Below are 19,955 nucleotides of genomic sequence, written 5' to 3'. Positions count from 1 at the left end.
TCTCTTAAAAGAATCTTATTTTAATAAATCAAAAGTACAGATATCTACACAAACTGTAGATCAGTTTCTCAATGTTTTTAGAAAGTACAGTACAATTTAAGTAGATCTCTTTTTAGAGTTATTTACAATTGTTTCTGTTTTTTGTTTATATACCAAAATGTAATTTACCGATCTCCCCAGTTACCTCACAATCGACAAATGAAAACATGGTCATATAAAAGAATCTGTAAATGATATGGATGACAGTTTTCAAATCAAGAAAATACAAGAAAGACAAACTAAACAGCAAGATCGACAGACGTATGCATCGCTGCTCAAACACGACATTGACTGCAAAGCCGTTTGTTAAGACAGAATTTGTTAAGTGGTACCTGTTTGCTAATGTTCTTTTCCACTTGGTTGGTTTGCGAATCCAATAAAAAAAATTTGCCAGCTATTACCAGCTATTCATTTTATTTTATCAAGGCCAGATTAAAATGCATTTGAGGTCCATTACCATGGAGACTGTCCTCTAAAGCTCAAAACAGACAACTAGACCATCGCTCAATCAATAGAAAATAATACACACACACAGACACAGAGAGACAGAGACAAAATATACAGGAGGTCAACAGTATCACCTTCATGATGCATAGATCCAAAATGAAAGATCAAGTATTAGTTATTAAGACAAACGGCAAGTTGGGGACATTATTGGACAGGGAGAAGAAGGGAAATGCTATGGGTACAGATGACCTCTGTCACACCGACATACAGCTTCTAACCCAAAACGGCATCTCCTTGAGGTGGAAAGAGAACAAGGTGCAAACAGGAAGTCATTTCAAGTTGGTCAATATTTAAGCATGGAAAAAAAAGGAAAAGTGGCCATTTTTAGAAGGCGCCATATTGCAGCAAGAGGAGAATTTCATGCACTTCTGTTCAGGAAAGAGAAAAGAAAAAGAAAAAAAAAAAACTGTCAAACACTGTGCTTAAGTCTTTTAAAGTCTTAAAAACACATCCAGGTCACATTTCACCCCAAAACATATTTATAGAACATTTTTGTGACATTTTCAACTATTAGAGAAGTTCACTTCCAAAACAAAAATTGAGATAATGTACTCCACCTCCTCCAAGGTGTTCATGTCTTTCTTTCGTCAGTCATAAAGAATTTGTTTTTTTGAAGAGAACATTTCAGGATTTTTCTCCATATTCTATGGTGCCCCGAGTTTGAACTTATAAAATGCAGTTTAAATGCATCTTCAAAGAAGGGTCTTTCCTTTTTTTTAAAAATACAATTAACCTCAAACGCTCATCTTGGCTTGCACTGTTTGAGCTAGCTTTTTTTCTGGTTCAAAATGGCATGTCGAAAAATTCCCATCTTATTTTCTCCCTTATCTTAAAAATCTTTTCAGAATCATCCTACATTGTTGCATAAGTACTGACCCAGTGTTTGCAAAGCGACCATGCAAAGAGGATCAAACACCCTTAACAAAAAAGGTAAAACAGCAATGTAGGAGATGAGATGAGAACATACCCTGACTGTCTTGAACCAGAAAAAAGAAAAAAGAAAAAAACGAGCGTTTGAGGTTAAAAAGTACATACAATTTATTTTATAAAAAAAAAAAATAATAATAAAAAATTTTTACTATAATTTCTTCCTCATTTGGGATCGTTTGAATCCAAATTTAAACTGCATTTTGGAAGTTCAAACTTAGGGCACTATTAAAGTCCACTATATGAAGAATCCCGAAATGTTTTTCTCTAAAAACAATATCATTATGATTGAAGAAAGAAAGACATGAACATCTTGGAAGACAAGGGGTCAGTACGTCATCTCTAAATTTTTGTTCTGGAAGTGAACTTTTCAAATTTTCATTATATAAAAAAGTTTTTCAATTATTTTTTTTAAAGCTAGTATAACATCTGTCCTGATATGTGAACAAGTTTTAGTTTATGTACACAGAACTTAATTTTTAATAATAACAAAATGCAAAAACTGGTTTTGGGGTGAAATTTGATCTTGTCAGGTTTTGTGAGATTCTCACAAAGCTAATGGTTGCTGAAGCGAGTGGAAAAGTTTCCTGACCTACTGCTGGTGAACACAACTGCACCAACCAACGTGTTTTATTTTACAATATGACTACAAAACATACATTTGAGTATACTGCAATGCAAAGGCAAAACTACAGAATTTGTGACAGGCTGGTTTGACAAAATATCCAACTGTAGTTTGCTTTTGAAGGGCAGTGCAACTCTCTAGCATTGCATGTCTTGCCTTAATTATAAGCATGTGCTTATGACAACATACCATTCAGAACTCAGGAATGGTGGATTACTGTATTCTGGGTAGTTAAGCCTAGTCATATGAACCAAATCTGTTTGTTTTTAGCTTGTGCAACCCCAACTAATAAGACTGACATGCTGTAGGACTGCAATTCAGGTGCTACATTTACAGTCCGTTCGTAATACAGAAGAAATATGAACAAATTAACAAAACAACTGATAGAAGACTATTTATTCAAACTGAACCAATAGCAGCCAATGCATAAAACTAGCTCTGGCTTACTATCATGTTCCTTGGGGGAATGAAAACGCCTTAATCTCAACAAACATGAATTCGGCAGGTCATACTCCATGTAACCATGTAAAAAAGCCTGACTTTATGATGCAAAACTATCACTTGGCACAAACTACACACACACACAACACAAAGGATACTGATAAAGTGCATGGACTTCTGTATACGGGAGGTGCTTTCTCAAGTATAGCTCTGCTTTTCAGGTTACACAGTCACCCTTTCTCATTGCTTTTGGTTACGCATACTTCTTAATACTACAAACGCAGGATTTCCGCATCCTATTAAGGGCTACGTGTCAGTTTCATTCAATTAGACTCGATTTCGCAATCATGTTGGGACGTTTTCAGGTCGTAATAAAACAAGACCTGAGTTTTGGATGTATTCGAAGGAATGTTAAAACGAAAGCTAGCGCTACTGCATAAAAGACTGAACTATTTGGAAATAGCTTTGTGTGCATGTTAAAAAAAGGGAGGTTAGTTTTAACTAGGCAGCAAACACGTCTTAATGAATAAAAAGCAGGATCTTCATTTGTTTATGAAACCTTGACTGCAACACTTTTGCGTAAAAGTGGGGGCGAAAACAGAAATGTGGTTTTTTTTAAAAATGAAAAAAAGGAGAAAGAATCTAAGAGGTGGGTTATAATATTCCTCTACTGTGATTGTCGAAAAATGCATGAGGGCTGAAAAATAAAATGGAATGATAATAGAAAGTCCCACGTTAATTAACTCTCAAACTGGCTCAATATCAGCTCACGCTCTGCGGCCTGACTTCTAGGTCGCCGTGAAGGAATGGATCAATTTTGGCAGTTGTGCTCGAAACGAGCGATTGAAACAAAGACGTGGGATCTTCTTTAGGTGCACGTTTACTGCGACGATGCATCAGCATCCTGCTCTTCACCTTGACTTGTAGAACAAATGCTTTCCCACCTCAGTTTCATCGGGGAAGGGTCGTAAGCGAGAGGTCTGGGGGTCAAAAGCATCGCTGATCTGTCAATGGAAGAAGATAAGAGGAGCCAGGAACTCGGACGGCCCTAGGGCTGGAAGAGCGCAACAGAGAAGGAGAGATGAGATAAAAGAGGAAGGAGGAGGAGGAGTGCTAAGAGGGAGAGCATAGTCCAGTCGTGTCCAGCCCACGGGCGGCGGACAGTAAGGCCTTGGTCTTCACAGTAGCACACAGCGAAAGAAGCTGCTCTTTTTCTGCTGTTCAGTGGTAATTTTCACTCCATGGTTGCTGCTCTGAGGATTGTTGCCCTCCTGTGTGAGCAGAGAAAAACAAACCTCATCAGACTCAAGACTCTCACTATTACTGCATTCTGTACAATTACTGCAAATATATTTTAATGCATTAATTATGCCTCATAATGAAAATTATAATGCATTATGATCTCATTTTTAATTTAACAGTTTTATGTCAAATGTCTTTTTCAGGTCAGTACTAAATAAAAGAGCATAAGAGTTTTGTGTGATCTCTTATTTTGGTAAAATTAACATTTTGCAGATTCTGCAAGGTGTATGTAAACTTGACTTCAACAGTGTTTTCGTAAATTGTGATTAAAGTTCAAATGCACTGCAATATTTAAATATTCATTTTTACATCTGAAATTGGCTGTCATATTTTTTTTTGCCAATAAGCATTATATTTATACAGATATGATAATATAAGACTTTCATAGTCCACAAGAGAAAATAATGGTTTATTTATTTATAAAAACTACCCTGTTTAAAAGTTTACATATGCTTGATGTTTAATACTGTGTACTTAATACTTTTTTGTTTGTTTGTTTAGTGATAGTTGTTCCTGAGTCCCTTGTTTGTCCTGAACAGTTAAACAACCACTGTTCTTCAGAAAAATCCTTCAGGTCCCACAAATTCTTTGGATTTTTAGCCCTCTCTAACAATGACTGTAGGATTTTGAGATCCATCTTTTCACACTGAGGACAACTGAGGGACTGACATACAACTATTACAGAAGGTTCAAACACTCACTGACGCTCCAGAAGGAAAAAACATGCATTAAGAGCTGGGGGTGAAAACTTTTGAACAGAATGAAGGTGTGTAATTTTTTCTTATTTTGCCATCATGTAGTACAGAAGCTACAGAAGATACTTCAATGTTCTCATAAGACAAAATAAATTAAATTTCCCTGATCTTCAAATTCAAAAAGTTTTCACCCCCCAGCTCTCAATGCATCATGTTTTTTTTTTTTTTTTCCTTCTGGAGCATCAGTGAGCGTTTGAACCTTCTGTAATAGTTCCTTATGAGTCCCTCAGTTGTCCTCAGTGTGAAAAGATGGATCTCATAATCATACAGTCAACTGGAAAGGGTTCAAATACACAATTAAAGCTGCAAGCAGCGTTGAAATATATAATAAATTATTGAAAATTGAAAATGGAAAATGAAATTCTAGGCACGCTATCTGCCTCAAAAACCCAGGAAACAAATATTTGAATGTATTTTGTATTTTTATTTATTTGCCATGGCAACAGCATTTGATGCATCAGAGACGCCTTTACAGACTCTCATCGGCCGTGTTTTTACATCATTCTGATGAAGTTTGAAGAAAATCGAGTACAAATATATTGTTCGTTGTTTGTTCGTGTGTTAGTTCATTAACCATTGTTAACAAAAGAGACCCTATTTTAAATAGTTACCATGTTTTATGATCTACAACCATTTTTAAATATTATTTTAATGATCCATAAGCATCTGTGAAATAATTATAAACAAATATATTAAAAATAAATACATATTAACTTAGTTGATGTATTTGTTTCTCATTCTAATTAAGTGAACTGTGCAGTATAGTGTCATACTTATAAGATTTTTTGTTCTATCAGTGAGAGTCTATATATGTATATAAATCATATAATTTTTCCTTAAAAGATTAAAAAAAAGATTTTAATGCTCTTTAAGCACCTATACAAAATAATTATGTAAAAGTACACTGACAGAACAGTATATATCAACTGATTCTGATTATTTTCATTCTTATACACTGAGAATGAGCTAAATAGCATTATTGTTCAAACGATTCCTTATCTTATGAGGACCTCTAGTGTTCATCCCTGGTACTAGAGCTTTAATCTGACAATTTATATGACACTTTTAATGTTTTTGGGGCCTCTGAGCATGATAACATTTTGAAACTACACGTATTTCCTAAGAATTTCTTGTTCTTTATATGTAAAAAGTTTTGATGAGTTAGAATAATGCAATTTAAAGATATATGGAAATAACTCTCCATCTTTTTTACTGTTACTTTCATAAATCACCACATCAACACCGTTCAAGATATCCCAAAGCCGTTCACATTTTAACATCTTCAGTATCTTGACACCATGTTGACAAAGTTTGGTGTCTGATTCTGCTATGAGTGATATGAATTTATTCAGCTATATTTTTCCAAAAATCCACATTCAAATCAAAATAGCTGACTTCCTGTTGGTTGTAGCTAATGGGTGTAATTTTTTTGCAAAAAAAATCTGGTGACCAAAAATTATTAGGCTGTAGTTAAGAACTGTTAGTTTTATGGACAGTTAGAATGTTTTGTATATGCAGACAAGGGCTTTATGATGGGCCTGATTTGAATTTAGAAAAAAAAAATTTTTCTTAAACATGTTTGAAGTTCTTAATAGATTTCACTGTTGCACATTTAGTCTTTTTATTTTTTTACAGTAATGTGCATTTTGCAGTTTGTTTACATGGTGTACATTGGATGCACATATTTATGACTTCTTGTTACAGTATTCATTTAAAATTAAAGTTGTTTAAAATAAACAACTGTGTGCACCCTATTATTAATGTAGATGTGTATTTCAGTAATAAACTTAAGTAGGGGAGTTTTAAGTTACCAGCATTTATATCAAAATAGTGATCCCATGTCTGCAAAACTAACATTTTAAATGAAATATTGATAGCTAATCGATATCGAATCGAATCGAATTGAATCGAAACCATAAAAATAACAATTGAATCGAATTGCCAAATTGGTCACAATACCCAGCCCTAATTCACATCCTAATGAATAAACAACCAAGAGTTTAAATATTCCCTTCTATCTCCTCCTCTCTGACTCTCTCTTTCCACCCATCCCCCCTCCCCACTCTCACCCTAACACTCAAAAAACACACACCCACTTACCACGCACACACATAAGTGCAGAGCAGAGAGGGATCAGATTTGTTTTTTAATTTTCATTAATTCATAGATCTTTGTATAATTATGAAATGAACAGTGTCTGATCAGAATGACTAGTAGTCTGTATGAAAAAAGTTTCAAAGACTTTGGATGCTGCACTTTAAAGATATATCTTATATAATCGGAGTAAAAAAAGATAGCCGTAATTTTATTATATATAATAAAATTACGGCTATCTTTTTTTACTCCGATTTCAATCAATCACCACATCAACACCGTTCAAGATATCCTAAATCTGCTCGCAATTTAGAATCTTCAGAATGTTGGCATCATGTCAAAAAAGTTTGGTGTGAATTGGTTGGTTTTCCCGAGAGAAGTATATAAAATTCCACAGCCTGATTTTTCCAAATATCCACATTCAAATCAAAATAGCCGACTTCCTGTCGATCGTAGCTAATGGGTGTAAATTAGAAATGTTTCTGGCTTGATGAGATCAATATATGTACCGAGTTTGGTGACTGTAGGACAAACTAAACCCCCAACTTTTGTCAAAAGGTGGCGCTATGGAGCGCCTGCTCCACGCCCATTTATGGGCTTTTATCAGTGTCTAAATATCATTAATACAGATGTGTGTGTGAAGTTTCATGAAATTCTGATTATTTTAAGTGGCTCCAAAACACAAAAAGCTAAAGTTAAAGTTTGACACGTTGCCATGGCAACATGATAAAAGTTATTGATAATGCAATTCACAGATTCTCATTGGCCGTGTTTCAACATTATTGAGAAGAAGTTTGAAGCAAATTGAGTAAAATTAAGAGGTTGATTTAAAAGCATTTAGAAAACGTTGCGCTTTGTGCTGCCAGTTGGTGGCGCTATAACTTTGACTCCTAATAGTCACATCTCTGTGATCGGCATCATAAGATGAACAAACTGCTGAAGTTTGGTCAAAATCAGACAAAGTGTGTTAAAGTTATTAGACACTTCCTGTTTCTCATTTCTCGCCATAACTTTGTCGCCCCGCCACGGCCAAACCGTTCGAGATATCAAAAATCCCCTGGCAATTTTGCGTCCCCAATGTCTTGAGATCATGCTGACCGAGTTTGGTGGCCATCGGTGAAAGGTCTAGGAGGAGTATTTCAAATTCCATTGCATGCGCTTTTTAGACATCCCTGAATAGCTGACTTCCTGTTTGGTGAAGCACGGACTGTGAGCACGGAAGTTGTTCGGCCCGATGAGGTCTATATGTGTATGAATTTTGGTGACTGTAGATCAACCGTTGTGCGCTCCAGAGCCCTTCAAAAGTCGCAATTTTTAACGCTGTGCCATGCCCCCCCCAGGTGACCCCCCCATGTCAAAGTCTGTCCGGCCCTGATGGCCGCAGGTTCCAATGTGTGTGCAAAGTTTCAAGAGTTTTCGTGTATGTTAAGGCCCCCGAAATCCCCCAAAACATTGAAAAAAAAAAAAAAAAAAAATAATAATAATAATAATAATAATAATAATAATCCTTAGAAAAACAATAGGGCCTTCGCCCTTTTGGGCTCGGGCCCTAAAAATGCTTTAAAACCATAGAACCAGTTGAACTGTTCAGGACAAACAAGGGTCTCATGAACAACTACCACTAAGCAAAAAATAAATAAATAAATAAAAAATACAGCTGTGGATCATTCAGGTAAAAACACAGTTTTAAGAATCAAGTGTATGTAAACTTTTGAACAGGGTCATTTTTATAAATTCAGCCATTATTTTTTCTTGTGAACTATATGTAAACGTCTTTTATGGGAAATATCTTATTCAGGTCAGTACTAAATAAAACCTTACTGTAAACTGTTACCCCATTATCAATCTAAATTCATTTTTACACAAACCTAAAGCACACAAAGGTAACGTCTTACCAATTTCGTGTCCATCTTTGATTTTATGTCCCTGGCGAGTGTTAAGAATGCCTGTAAGTAGAGCAGAAAACGTCATTATGTCTCGATTAGACCTTTAAACGCTCAATCAGCTGCAGATATGATAAGGAAACTAAATGAGGACTTCGTAAAAGCCATTTACACTTACATTCTCAACGTTGATGTTAGCCTTCGCACTCGTCTCCATGAACTTGATGCCATACTCTAACGCCAGCTGAAAGAGTACAGGAAGAATTTAGTATTTAAAACACAATTATGATTTATCTGGATGATTACAGAGTGTTTAGCAGTTGTAGCCATTTGTGGTAGTGCAGGTATAGATTATTAACTAAATGCATTCTTGTTGAAGGTGGCATCAATGCTGTAGAGTCTTACACAATGAAAGTTAAAATACTATTATACAAGCAAACTTTTGGGAGAAAAAAGTATAAGACAAAATGATCTACTCACCTTCTCGCCTCTGTCTTTAGACACCTGCCTCTTCTCATTAATGTCACATTTGTTCCCCAAAATCATTTTTTCTACATCCGCTGATGCATGCTGGGTTAAAAACATACAAGAGCATGAGCTGTAATAACTTGCTACTGAATATGCAAACATTATTAGGAAGGATGTGCAACACTACAAACAAGATTTTGTTTTTTAAAGAATTCTCTTCTGCTCACCAAGCCTGCATTTATTTGATTGAAAATACAGCAAAATCAGTAATAATGTGAAATAATTTTACTATTTAAAATAACTGCTTTCTATGTGAATATATTTTAAAATGTAATTAATTCCTGTCATCAAAGATGAATTTTCAGCATCGTTACTCAAGGATTCAGTGTCACATGATTCTTTAAAAATCGTTCTAATATGCTGATTTGCTGTTCAAATTTTTTTTTATATTATTATTATTATTTAAAACAGTTGTTTTTAGGATGCTTTGATTAATAGAAAGAACCAATGATCAGCATTTATCTGAAATAAAAAGCTTTTGTAACATTATACACTATACATTTCAAGTCAGTGTAATTTTTGTTGGTTTGTATTATTTTTTGATAGCCTGACAAGCCAGACCCACATAAATGTAGGGTCTGGGCACTCTCCATAGACAGGGCTCAACCGGAGGGGTGGGATAAACAGTTGTCTTTCAAACTCCCTCTCCACGCAATAGGATAGCGCTACAACCAATCAGAGCAACGAAGAAGGTGACGGAGCTAGCTGGTAGATCAAACTTTTGCCGTATCCGGTTGGCAAAACTCCAAATACCATCCTTCTTTTGTAAGAACGACCTCAGTGCAGTTTCTTGTTCTTTTCTCAGAGAAAAGCTTAACTTCAAGTCTTTCAGAGTGGCGGCCAATGCCGATTTGACAAAGTTGTTCGCTAACAGCAGCCATCGCTCTCTCTCTCATGCATAATTCACAGAACCAGAGAATGTCTGACGGAACTTATGGTCGCAGGTCAGTCGTCATCATGTTAAGCCCGCCCACCGACTCGTGATTGGCCTGGTCCATCTTGGATTTTTCGAAATCTCAAGTGAACTGAGAGTAACTAGACTGCCCTTGGAAGCAAATGTAATTTGCTGCCGCTAGGGGCGCGTCTAGATTCTAGGCAAATGTTTTGATATAAAATTATAGAAATTAATACTTTTATTTAGCAAGGATGCTTTAAATTGATCAAAAGTGATTCTTCTATTTCAGATTAATGCTGTTCTTCTGAACTTTCTATTCATCGAGAAAAAAAAAAAAAAAAAAAAATTCTACTCAGCTGTTTTCAACATAATAATAAAAATCAATGTTTTTTGAGCAGAAAATCAGAATATTAGAATGATTTCTGAAGGATCATGTGACTGGAATAATGATGCTAAAAATTCAGCTTTGATCACAGGAATAAATTACATTTTAAAATATATTCAAATAGAAAACAGTTACTTTAAATAGTAAAAATATTTCACTATTTTACTGTTTTTGTTTGGTTGACTAATCTGAATGACTAGTAATTAGATTACTGGTAGTTTAGACAACAGTAATTTAAATTATAATATACAATATTCACATAACATGCTTTTATATTGAAAAACTATTATTTACAACACACATTCTATGAAAATCGTAGCTGGAAGATCCTAGAGTCAAAAAGCTGTCCATTGCACTGTGCATTTTATATTTAAAAAATAAAATATTTGCAATGCATTTAAACTAAAATGTTCATCAGTTCATGCATTTGCATAAAAATCAAACCAATAACGCATTGTTTGAGTTACAGTAATTTTTTCATGCAATTATTCATTTAAAAAATACAGATAAGAAATGTGAAGTGTGTTGTTAAGGAAGATAAATTGGGCACTGAAACACTCACCTCCTCTATGTTTCGGATCCAGTTTTTGATGTTGTCAAATGATTTCTCATTGGTAATATCATAAACCAGCATGATACCCTGAGATCAGAACACAAGACAATTTTTTTTTAAAAAATCAAACCTTTAGGAAGCCGTTATACCCAGTCTAAACAAAGCCAGTAGGTTTTAGTCTAATGCAATAACATTACTTTTTATAAAGAAAATATAGCTCATCAAACAAAGCACAGTAATGGAGTGCATACTTCAGCATCATCTTACCATTGCCCCTCGGTAATATGCCGTCGTGATCGTTCGGAATCGCTCCTGTCCTGCCGTGTCCCTGTAAATATCAAACAATAACAGTGTTGTAACTGCAGCCCTGCTGAAATGCGGTTAAAGTGGAAGATGAACAGTGGTACCAGAACAATGACAAAAGTCAACCACTAACACGTGCTGCTATGTAAAGGAGAAATTAAACTGGTCGTGGTTTCACAAGTCGAACAGTGGCTCCTTCAGAAAACCAAGTCGCCCATGCCATTCCAGCAATCTGCTAATGTTCAACTAGTCCTGAGAGTGACTCTGGAAGGAAAAGACAAGTAGAAACTCACCATATCTGTAACTTTATCTTCTTGCCATCTAGTTCTATTGTCCTGATCTTGAAATCGATACCTGGAAGAGAAAATACGTAAACGAACAACTGTCATAGGCTGAAAAGTAAACCCAATACAGTGTCTCTTTCTAATATATACACTTCACAGTATTTTTATACATACAAATAAATGTAAACAGGATGCATACTATATGAACAATTGATGGCAAAACCAAGCATCAAATCACCCTTTCATATTACAAAGTAATAAAAACATAAGCATGTGCAGAATATATTTTACTTAAGAATTATACACTGCCAGGAAGATTTTTATACATTTTATAATGTCTCTTCTGCTCACCAAGCCTGCATTTATTTGATCCAAATTACAGCAAAAACAGTACAATTTTGATTTTTTTTTTATTTAAAATAACTGGTTTCTATTTTAATATATTTTAAAATGTAATTTATTCCTATGATTTCAAAGCTGAATTTTTAGCATCATTGTCCCAGTCACATGATGCTTCAGAAATCCTTCTAATATTCTGATTTGCAGCTCAAAAAACATTTATTTTGATTATTTATGTTAAAAACAGCGGAGTAGAATTTTTTCAGGTTTTTTTGATAAACAGAAAGTGCAGAAGAACTGCATTTATTTGTCGTCTTCGTCACTTTTGATGAATAAAAGTATTAGTTACTGACTCCAAGCTTTTGCATGGTTTAGTGATGGTACAAAAGCTTATTATTTCAGATAAATACTGATCTTTAGATCTTTCTATTCATCACAGAATCCTGGAAATGTACTTTTTTTAATGTACTGTTTTAAATATTGACAAATAATAATAGAATGATTTCTAAAGGATCATGTGACACTAAAGACTAGAGTAATGATGCTAAAAATTCAGCTTTAAAACCACAAAAAATAAATTACATTTTAAAATATATTCAAGTAGTAAACAGTTTTTTTAAATAATAAAAATATTTCTAAATTTTACTGTTTTGTTGTACTTCTTCGGATCAAATAAACGCAGGCTTGGTGAGCAGAAGATACGTTTTTTAATTAAAAATCTTACTGTAAAAAAACTTTTGACTGGTAGTGTACATCAACACACTCAAAAAGTACCATGGTTTTCGACATATTACCATAAGATCATCACATTTTTAAGATGCTGATACTACTGTTTCATTCTATAAAGTAACTTGGATTACCACAGTTAAAGTCTATAGTAATCATTCAGCACCATGGTATCTATATATCGAAGTACAGTGATTTTACCATCTGATATTAGTATAATTGTACCATGGTACTACCACAGTAACAGTAATATGTAAAACAATTTAACTAAAAGTGGAAATGCATGTTATTATAGTAGTAAAATGTTGAGTCCTAAACTTATTAGTGTGTGAAACAGTCTAACAGGTTTCTAATCATATATTTTAAACATTTAAAGTGAACATTCATTTGATATTTCAGTTTACAAAATAAGAAAACAAAAGTAAATCTATCATTTAGTATGAGTCATTCTGTCAGAACAGCTAGACGGTAACGTTAACCAGTATAAAACGTTCATCAAATACACACCTTATCACTGCACAAAACAATTCATTAAAAGACAAAACACCAGCAAAACTGTCAAAGTTAAGAAACAAAACAAACCACATAAAGTCACGAACAGTTAACAGACAGTTAGTGGTCCATTAGCTTTAGCCGTTAGCACAGCCTGACGTTTCATAAACTATCCGAGCTCAAAACCTTTAAAACAGAGGCATGAATACCTATCGTCGAAATAAACGTCGAGTTAAAGGCATCCTCCGAGAATCTGAACAGCACACAGGTCTTCCCGACGCCGGAATCCCCAATTAACAGCAGTTTAAACAAATAATCGTAGGTCTTCGCCATACTGAATGTATTGCGGAAATCCCGCCCGGTACTTTAGCAGACAGCGCAGAATCCGCAAAGCAGCGAGGAACTGACCAATCATACTATGGCGAAGGCAGCGTAACTAAATATTAATGAGGTCAAACTAACGTGCTTCACAACCTTCCTGGAACGTGTGGGCACGCATCCTCATTAATATTCAGAAGGTATGCCTTCGTCATAGTAGGATTCGCTCATTCGCCAGCTGTCGTAGCGGCCACGTCGAACGTCAGAGTACATGATTAATATTAATGAGCCAAGTCTTCGCTGTAGTATGATTGGTAAAATGTGCTTCCTGAAATAATACAAGACCACATAGTATCACAGCAATTACTTACGTGTGTGCCTCAAGGTCATTATTAATTAGTGCGTGTGTGGCTGGTCAAATTCCTTCCTAAGACATGGTTTCAGGCCTCAGGCATGTGTTTTTCTTACAGTCAAGCTCTATTGGCAAATAATATTAATGTAAAACCATTTTTATTTTCATAAATATATGAATGTAAAGGTTTATTTATATATATATATATATATATATATATATATATATATATATATAAATTACATATATTACCAGTCAAAATATTTTGAGATTTTGAATGTGTTTTTTGTTTGTTTGTTTGTTGTATTTATTTGATACAAATTACAGTAAAATTTTAAAATATTTTTACTGTTAAAATATTTTCTTTCTATTTCAATATATTTTTAATTTTTATTTATGCCTTTGGTTTCAAAGCTATTTTTTTTTTTCATCATTACTCTAGTCTTTAGAGTCACATGATCCTTCAGAAATCATTCTAATATTATAATATGCTGCTCAATAAAACATTTATTATTTTTTTTATGTTAAAAACAGTTGAGAAGAATTGTACAGGTTTCTTTGATGAATAGAAAGTTCATAAGAACAGCATTTATCTGAAATAGAAATCTTTAGTAACATAATAAATCTCTTTATCATCACTTTTGATTAAAGCATCCTTGCTAAATAAAAAAAAAGGTATGAATGGTTTGTAATATGTATAATGATGTATAATGTTACAAAAGCTTTTTATTTCAGATAAATGCTGATCTTTGGATCTTTCTATTCATCAAAGAATCCTGAAAAATGTACTCGACTGTTTTAAATATTGAATAATAATAATAATAGTAATAATAGTAATAATAAATGTTTCTTGAACAGCAAACCAGTATATTAGAACGATTTCTGAAAGATCATGTGACACTGAAACACGAGTAATGATGCTGAAAATGTAGCTTTGATCACAGGAATAAATTACATTTTAAAATATATGACAATAGAAAGCAGTGATATTTAATAATAAAAATATTATAAATTATTCCTGCTTTTATTGTATTTTAGATCAAATAAATTTATTTAAAATTAAAAAAATTAAACTAAAGAGAATTTAAGGTGGAATTGTTATGCAAATACTATAAAAATGCCCCAAAAAGTTTTACAAGATATAATTTAGCACTTTTCCTTTGACATATCTGCCAACATTCAAGTGTAATTTATTTAAAATAACTCTCAGATGATGTGGTGTGCAAATAAGTAAACATTTATTTAGTTTAACAGGTATAAAAAAAACATCAAACCACAGTGAAAATAACCCTTGCAGGATTAAGGGTACAAAATGGTCTCATAAATGACAAAATAAGTATTGTCCAACACTGAAAAACATTATTAAATTTACTAAATGTTTTTAAGGTAAGTTTGCAATCAATTTATTTTAGCTGCATTTAAATAAAATATAATTGTTGAAAGTTAGTAAACTAAATTAGTTAATTTAAATGTAGCTAAAACAAATTTATTGCACCACTTACCTTAAATAAAATTAGTAAATTATTCAATTAACTTTTTTTTTTCAGAATCAGATTTTTGGTACATTTGCATATATTTCCCTAACATCATCAATAAAATGTGATGTACTAATTGCTTTATGCACTGACCCTATGTTGTTGAATTTCTAGTGTTTTAAGTAAACCTTCCATCTTTATGTTTGTTCAAAAGAAATAAATTAAACAGCACTAACCTTACACAGCAGACAAAGTGAAAAGAAAAAGGGAAACATTCTTACATGCATTAATGGGTCAACAATTTTAGGTCCAAAAACATAAAACACAAATGGGACAAAAATTTAAGACGAATGGAAATGGAAAAAACAAGACATTATTTATTACTTAATGGAATAAGTAGGTGAATTAGGAAATAAGCTGAAAATGATCAACCAAAATATAGAAAATAATGGAAGGAAAAGTAACATAACTTACAACATACAAAACCAAAAAAAAACATGATAAGCTAAACATAGAACACTGTTGGAATGATTGATGAATTAAATTCTGGAATGTTCTTTGTGGATTTTTTCTGGTTTGCTCACAAGCTATTGAGCTCCTGAAGTGTTTGATCCAGGACTTGATGCATCTCCAGGTTTTGCTGTTTTGCCTCAGCCATATCCTCTGAAATAAACCAGGATGATGATTAAAAAAAGAGACATCTAATTGCAAACATCTGTGCTTTTTATCTAAACAAAAAAATCTCAAAAGTGTTGATTGCACAAGGCCACACATTTCAGGCTTAAACTATAAACCACAGCTGATTGATTTTAACAGATAATGCATAAAGCTTTTTAAAGACAGAAATATATTGAGCTCTGAAACTCTTGGGTCATAATATATGCTTCTGTAGAACCCACTTCTAGTGTGTCTTCAATGGGTTTTTTTAACAAATTTTTGCTCTGTGATCTCAAACTACTTATATATCTGCATATTTTAATATTTAGCAGTAAACATTTTTAAAATATTATTTACAAATATTTAAATATTTCAGAAAATGTACATTATTTTTTAAATATTATTTAAAAATATTTCAATTGTTGTTGTTCACTATTGTAAGTTAAATGACCTCAAACTACTTTAATAGTAATTTAATAATATTTGAATATTTTGCAAAAAAAACATTTAAAAAATATATTATTTAAAAATATTTAAATCATTTAAAACATTTCAATGTTTCTAAAAATTATTTTCAATAGTTATTATTGTTGTTGTTCCACGACTATGTTGTTGTTCAGTTGAATGATCTGAAAATACTTCTATATCTACATTTTTAAATATATTGCAGTAAAACAGTTTAAAAATGTTATTTAAAATATTTAAAACATTTAAATATTCTTTAAAAATGTTATTTAAAATAATTTTTTTATTGTTGTTGTTCCACTATTGTAAGTTGAATGATTAAACTACGTATATATCTAAATATTTTTGAATATCTTACAGTAAAACATAAAAAAAAAAAAAATAATATATATATATATATATATATATATATATATAAAATTTTAAATAAATTGTAAAATTATTTAAATATATTATAACATGTAAATTTATTATATACATATTTATACATATTTATTTATTTATTATATTACAATTATATTTGTAAATGATTTCAATATTTTAAACATTAAAGTATTATTTTAAAAATATTATTTAAAATGATTTTATTATTGTTCCACTATTGTAAATATTTTAAAACATTTAAATATTGTTTAAAAATGTTATTTAAAATAACTTTTCTTATTGTTGTTGTTCCACTGCTGTAAGTTGAATAATCTCAAACTACCTGTATATCTGCATATATTTCAATATTTTGCAGTAAAACATTATTTAAAAAATATTATTTAACAATATTTGTAAAAGAATATTTAAATATTTAAAAAAAATTAAATATTATTTGAAATTATTATTTAAAAATAATATTTACAATTATTATTATTTTTGTTGTCATCATTCCACGGTTGATCCCAAACTGATCAAACTACTTATATATCTGCATATATCTAAATATTCTGCAGTAAAACATTTGTAAAAAATATTACCATATTTTAAAACATCTAAATATTTTTTACAATTATTCAAAAATATTATTTAAAATTATTTTCAATTATTATTTTTGTTGTTGTTCCACATTTGTAAGTTGAAATATTGTAAACTACTTATATAGCTACTATTTTACAGTAAAACATTTTTATTTTTTGAAAAATACTCAAATATTTTAAAACATTTTAATATTTAAAATATTATTTAATTATTTTCAATTATTATTGTTATTGTCCACTACTGTAAGTTGAATAAAAACACTATATTCAGCATTACACTATACAAAGGAGAATCATTAACTCTTTTAATATAAAATATTTATCACGTCTAATATAAACATGTTAATATGCATTTCTTTATTATTTTGTTTCTCTATGAAAAGATGGAAAAAGATTAAGACTAAAGATCAGAGAGGCAGGAAATATGCATTATTCCTAAAAGCAAGAAAATGAAACAAGAGAAAGTGTTTAAAGAGCAGAAAACACTTTATTAAATTTTAGAAGAATGACCAAACTTTAAAAGAGTGCAAAACACATAAGGCACCAGTGAGGAAGAAAGGGTGAGCAGAGAAAGAGAGACAGAGGCACAGCCAATCAGGATCGTTTGTGCAGAGCAGCAGTGCTTGATTGGACGAGAGAGCTGTCAATCACAGTTTGCACTCATAATGTTCAGCTCCAGCACTGCTGACACATTAAAGCATCTATAAGGAGGTCATATCAGTGAGCGCATGATCCAGCTCCTCACTAATGCCCTTTAATCTCAGCTTCTGAGCATAGAGTTCATCTGGAGGTCAAAGGTCAAGAGCAGAAAAGACAGGTGTTTCGGCCAAGGATGGAGAGCGCAGGGGACAGGAACAGGAAAAAGGAAATGATAGACAAGAAGAAAGGAAACAGTGAGTTCAACAAGTCAAAGTAGAAAAGACAAAGCACAATAATGCCTCAAAATCCCGTTTAGGGAGGCAGCTCTAAATAAAAGAAATAAAGAAAAAGATTTTTTTGTGCATTTACATGTGAAGGTAGATTTATTTATGTAGTGCTTATTATTAATACAGACTGTTTTGAAGTAACTTCATATTAATGAATGACGATATAAAAGTGGTTTATTAATCAATTTGATCACAGAAATAAATTGAATTTTTAAATATATTCAAATGTACTTTGGATCAAATAAATCAGACTTGATGAGCAAAATAAACTTCTTTAAAAACATAAAAAATCTTATGTCTTAGTGTATATTTGAATATATATATTTTATATTAATATAATATTCAATCAAAAATGTATAAATTATTACTATTATTACTATTAACAAAATCAATTTATTAGCTCTTAATAAACAGGAACATAACAGTGGTATTAATTTTAATTATTAACAATTAATTTAAACATTTTCTATTTATTTATTCTATCTATCTATTATCTTATACTTATATCATTTATTACAATTTATTCAAAACTAACTATTAATAAACCATTTGATATAAATAATAATATAATACAAACAATTTATTAAATGTTACTTAATATTAATCAATTAGGCTGTAATTACGCTGTAATAAACAGCTTAATAAACAGAAATAACACTTAATATTTAATTAATTGTAAAATATTTTTTCATTATATATTAATTTATTTATTTCTAATAATCATATTTCTATTATATATAAATAAAATATGCTTTTAATGAAGTCTATCCTGTATACCAAACTTGCATTTATGCAACCCAAAGTCCAGCAAAAACATTATAATTTTGAAATATTTGTAGTATTTAAAATAATTGTTTTCTATTTGAATATATTTTAAAATGTAATTTATTCCTGTGATATATATATATATATATATATATATATATATATATATATTAATTAATTAATAAATATTTATTATTAGAAATAATAATGTTCATTTTAACTAATAATTTAAAAAAAACTTTACAATTAATCAAATATTAAGTGTTATATTTATAAATGTCAAAACATACACTTATTCACTTATATTTAATAATAATCAACTACGAAACTAATTCAATTTAACTTCACAGATGACGCTCTACAGTTGTTAGTGTCATTATTCAGCTAAATTTAGATCAATATTGCAAAGTTCATCAATTATGAAAAGTTCAATACAGCTTCAGTTCATCTTCTCCAGGTATTTGTAAAAACTATTTAAAAAGATGAGTTAAACAGGTCGAACAAGCTTGCCCCATTAACGCTGTTCTTTCAGTACAATGAAAAGAGAAAAAGCCACCGCACACAGTCAGAGGAGACAAAGGTTAATTCCAGCTGACGGTATTAGAGACGTCATCAGCTGGAATTCCTCAAGAGTGAATCACAGCTTACCCTCGAGGTCGTCAATGGTCTTTTCCAGTTTGGACACTGTCCTTTCTGCAAACTCAGCACGAGTCTCAACCTGCGGGGAAAATGCAAAGAGCAAAAAATGTAAAAGGTCGGAGAATGGCCTGAACGGCATGCATCTGGCCTACGAAAGAAAAACTTGCATGCAAAACTATTAGAATGAGTAGATGTTTTAGGCTAAACTCACTCACCTCTTTCAGTTTATCAGTGAGAGCTTTGATCTCCTCTTCATACTTGTCCTCTTTCTCTGAATACTACAGACAGAAAGCATGCAAAAGGTTATTTAGAACACTG

The 19,955-nt window shown here is 31.7% G+C and overlaps 2 protein-coding genes across 5 annotated transcripts in view; both read right to left on the bottom strand.

Moving 5' to 3' along the window:
• Positions 1-13,430, bottom strand: rab8a (RAB8A, member RAS oncogene family). The gene is made up of 8 exons (XM_073848403.1): positions 13,288-13,430; positions 11,531-11,591; positions 11,202-11,262; positions 10,944-11,021; positions 9,054-9,143; positions 8,752-8,817; positions 8,586-8,636; positions 1-3,810 (listed from the first exon to the last, which is right to left on the bottom strand). Exons 1-8 carry the CDS (start codon positions 13,409-13,411, stop codon positions 3,718-3,720), a joined length of 624 nt encoding a protein of 207 aa, XP_073704504.1. The 5' UTR covers positions 13,412-13,430; the 3' UTR covers positions 1-3,717.
• A 1,539-nt stretch (positions 13,431-14,969) lies between these two features.
• The window catches only part of tpm4b (tropomyosin 4b), a 28,562-nt gene continuing 23,576 nt past the window's right edge, over positions 14,970-19,955 (bottom strand). For 2 of the 4 annotated variants that reach the window (XM_073848398.1, XM_073848400.1), the window contains 3 exons: positions 19,853-19,915; positions 19,647-19,716; positions 14,970-15,886 (listed from right to left, as the gene is read on the bottom strand). In XM_073848398.1, coding sequence (XP_073704499.1) covers positions 15,804-15,886; positions 19,647-19,716; positions 19,853-19,915 — 216 coding nt within the window. In that variant the 3' untranslated portion in view covers positions 14,970-15,803. Of the gene's footprint in view, positions 15,887-17,809; positions 18,092-19,646; positions 19,717-19,852; positions 19,916-19,955 lie in introns of those variants that run through there. The other 2 variants (XM_073848399.1, XM_073848401.1) reach the window with 2 other exon arrangements.

This window comes from Garra rufa, chromosome 10, assembly GCF_049309525.1.
Source record: "Garra rufa chromosome 10, GarRuf1.0, whole genome shotgun sequence".
Lineage (NCBI taxonomy): Eukaryota > Metazoa > Chordata > Actinopteri > Cypriniformes > Cyprinidae > Garra > Garra rufa.
This window is presented reverse-complemented; position numbering and strand designations above follow the sequence as displayed.

What these genes read in the sequence shown, in the direction of transcription:
- rab8a (XM_073848403.1), bottom strand. Translation starts at nt 13,411, where the DNA reads ATGGCGAAGACCTACGATTATTTGTTTAAACTGCTGTTAATTGGGGAT. An exon ending in CTAACATCAACGTTGAGAAT is followed by an intron (nt 8,637 to 8,751) that starts GTAAGTGTAAAT and finishes CTCTACTTACAG; the next exon opens with GCATTCTTAACACTCGCCAG. An exon ending in CAAAGATGGACACGAAATTG is followed by an intron (nt 3,811 to 8,585) that starts GTAAGACGTTAC and finishes CTGCTCACACAG; the next exon opens with GAGGGCAACAATCCTCAGAG.